Here is a 2,045-nt window from a genome sequence, read left to right on the forward strand (position 1 = left end):
GGTGCCTTAGATTTGAACTCTGATCCTTATGCTTTTACAAGTGCCCTTGCTCACTGATCATCTCCCCAGCCCTATAGTTCAATATTTATTGAGGATTTTTTTAATCCATATGGTTTTCCCATTGCGTTCATTTTTTTCCTTTTTTATTAAGATTTTTTTTTTGGTTTTTCGAGACAGGGTTTCATCAATACAATCTTTTCTCAGTTTACATAGCTATCCCTGTTCCCACTCCCTCCTCTCCTCCCATTCCACCCTGCCTCCCACCCCACCCCTCAGAATAGGTAAGGCTTCCCCCATGGAGTGTCAACAAATTCTGACACTTTACTTCAGGAAAGACCCCCCCTATATTTAGGCTGAGCAAAGTATTCCTCCAGATAGAATATCCAGCTAAGACTCTAAGCAACAGCAGAGAAGATGCCTAACCTGGCCTTCCCCTGTAGTCAGATCGATGACTACCTTGATTGTCATCATGGATCCTTCATCCAGCAACTGATGGAAGCAGACACAGAGATCTACAGCGAAGCACTGGGCCAAGCTAGCAGAGACCAGTTCACTGAGCTCGTTTGAATCTGTCTCTCTCCATTAAAACCAACAACTTTGACAGAGTGTGCTTTATTGCATGACACACGCTGTGTCGTTGTCTGCCTGTGCATTAGATGCTGCTCAGTCTAACTGTGAAAGGTGAGGCAGATTCCTCATGCCCCACCTGTGCTGGGTCAGTATCTTGAATGTAGCAAACATCTGAAGCAAATTGCCAATCATCTTATCTAACAAATTAAAGTCATGGTTGTTCCCCAAAGCAGTTGTTATAGAAACTATTTCAAATGTATTTCTTAATCGTTAACTTGAGCTATGGTCTATTCAGCTCCTTTGGTGACACTCATAAGTCCTAGCTGTGTAAGATTTTCTTGTATTTATTTTTATCTATCAAAACTCTGTATAACCTAACTTTAGCATTATCAATTAGACAGTACAGCTGAAGGAGGAATCATCTTTATAATAATCCACAGGTAAAAATACCAAGTAGAATGGAATGTTTCCTTGAGAGAAACACACCACACTACAGACAGTTGGGATCTCCCCATACCCATGAACAGCATGCCAGATACCAGAGAAAGATGGCAGCAACAAATATGGAAAGGCACAGCAAAAGCAAAAAACATTCCAGGGTCTGTGATCTCAGGGCCTTCTCTGCTTCACCTATCAGGGCTGGTGGGATGACACCTTGAACTTTACTTGCCACCTGATTTTCCCCTCAGCTCTACAAATTTTAAATTCAAGGATCTGAGAATTATCTTCCTTAGGGCTCCTTTCATGTCACGATTCCTCAGGCTGTAGAGAAAGGGATTGGTCATAGGTATGACCACTGTGAAGAAGACAGAGGCCACTGCATCCTGTAGTGAGTAGGAGGAAGGAGGGTGCATATAAACTCCTAGGACTACCCCGTAGAAGAGGCAGACCACAGTGAGGTGAGAACCACAAGTGGACATGGCTTTTCTTATCCCCTGGGCAGAGGGCATCTTCAAGACATTGGAGAAAATGTAAACATAGGAAACAATGATGCATATAAATGGTATCAGAAATACCACTGCACCCTCAGCAAAGGCTGTGACATCATTGATAAAGGTATCTGAACAAGAGAGTTTCAGGAGAGGGTAGAGATCACAGTAGAAGTGGGGCACTGTATTGTGGGAACAGAAAGTGAGTCGGAGTAGGAGGAGAGTGTGTAAGAGAGCATGCAGGTTTGTGATGACCCATGATAGGGCCACCAGGAGGACACAGAGTCTCGGGCTCATCATCAGGGTGTAGTGGAGTGGGTGACAAATGGCCACATAGCGGTCATAGGCCATCACACTCAGGAGGAAACTGTCCATGTTGCCAAATGCGAATAAGAAGTAGATCTGCATCAAACACTCTGTGTAAGAGATGGACTTGCTTCCCACCATGTGATTCACCAGTGCCTTGGGGACGGTGACTGAGGAAAAGCAGATGTCGACACTGGAGAGGTTGGCCAAGAAGAAGTACATGGGTGTGTGGAGATGAGG

The 2,045-nt window shown here is 44.3% G+C and overlaps 1 protein-coding gene across 1 annotated transcript; it reads right to left on the minus strand.

Moving 5' to 3' along the window:
- Positions 1–1,116: 1,116 nt before the first annotated feature.
- Positions 1,117–2,039, minus strand: LOC126496382 (olfactory receptor 1361-like; the record flags this gene model as incomplete). The annotated part of the gene is made up of 1 exon (XM_050133898.1): positions 1,117–2,039. A coding segment is annotated over one exon (807 nt), but the record flags the coding sequence as incomplete, so codon positions are not given.
- Between the last annotated feature and the right edge of the window lie 6 nt (positions 2,040–2,045).

This window comes from Alexandromys fortis, unplaced genomic scaffold (genome assembly GCF_014885135.2).
Source record: "Alexandromys fortis isolate MF-2015 unplaced genomic scaffold, M_Fortis_MF-2015_v1.1 scaffold_3627, whole genome shotgun sequence".
Lineage (NCBI taxonomy): Eukaryota > Metazoa > Chordata > Mammalia > Rodentia > Cricetidae > Alexandromys > Alexandromys fortis.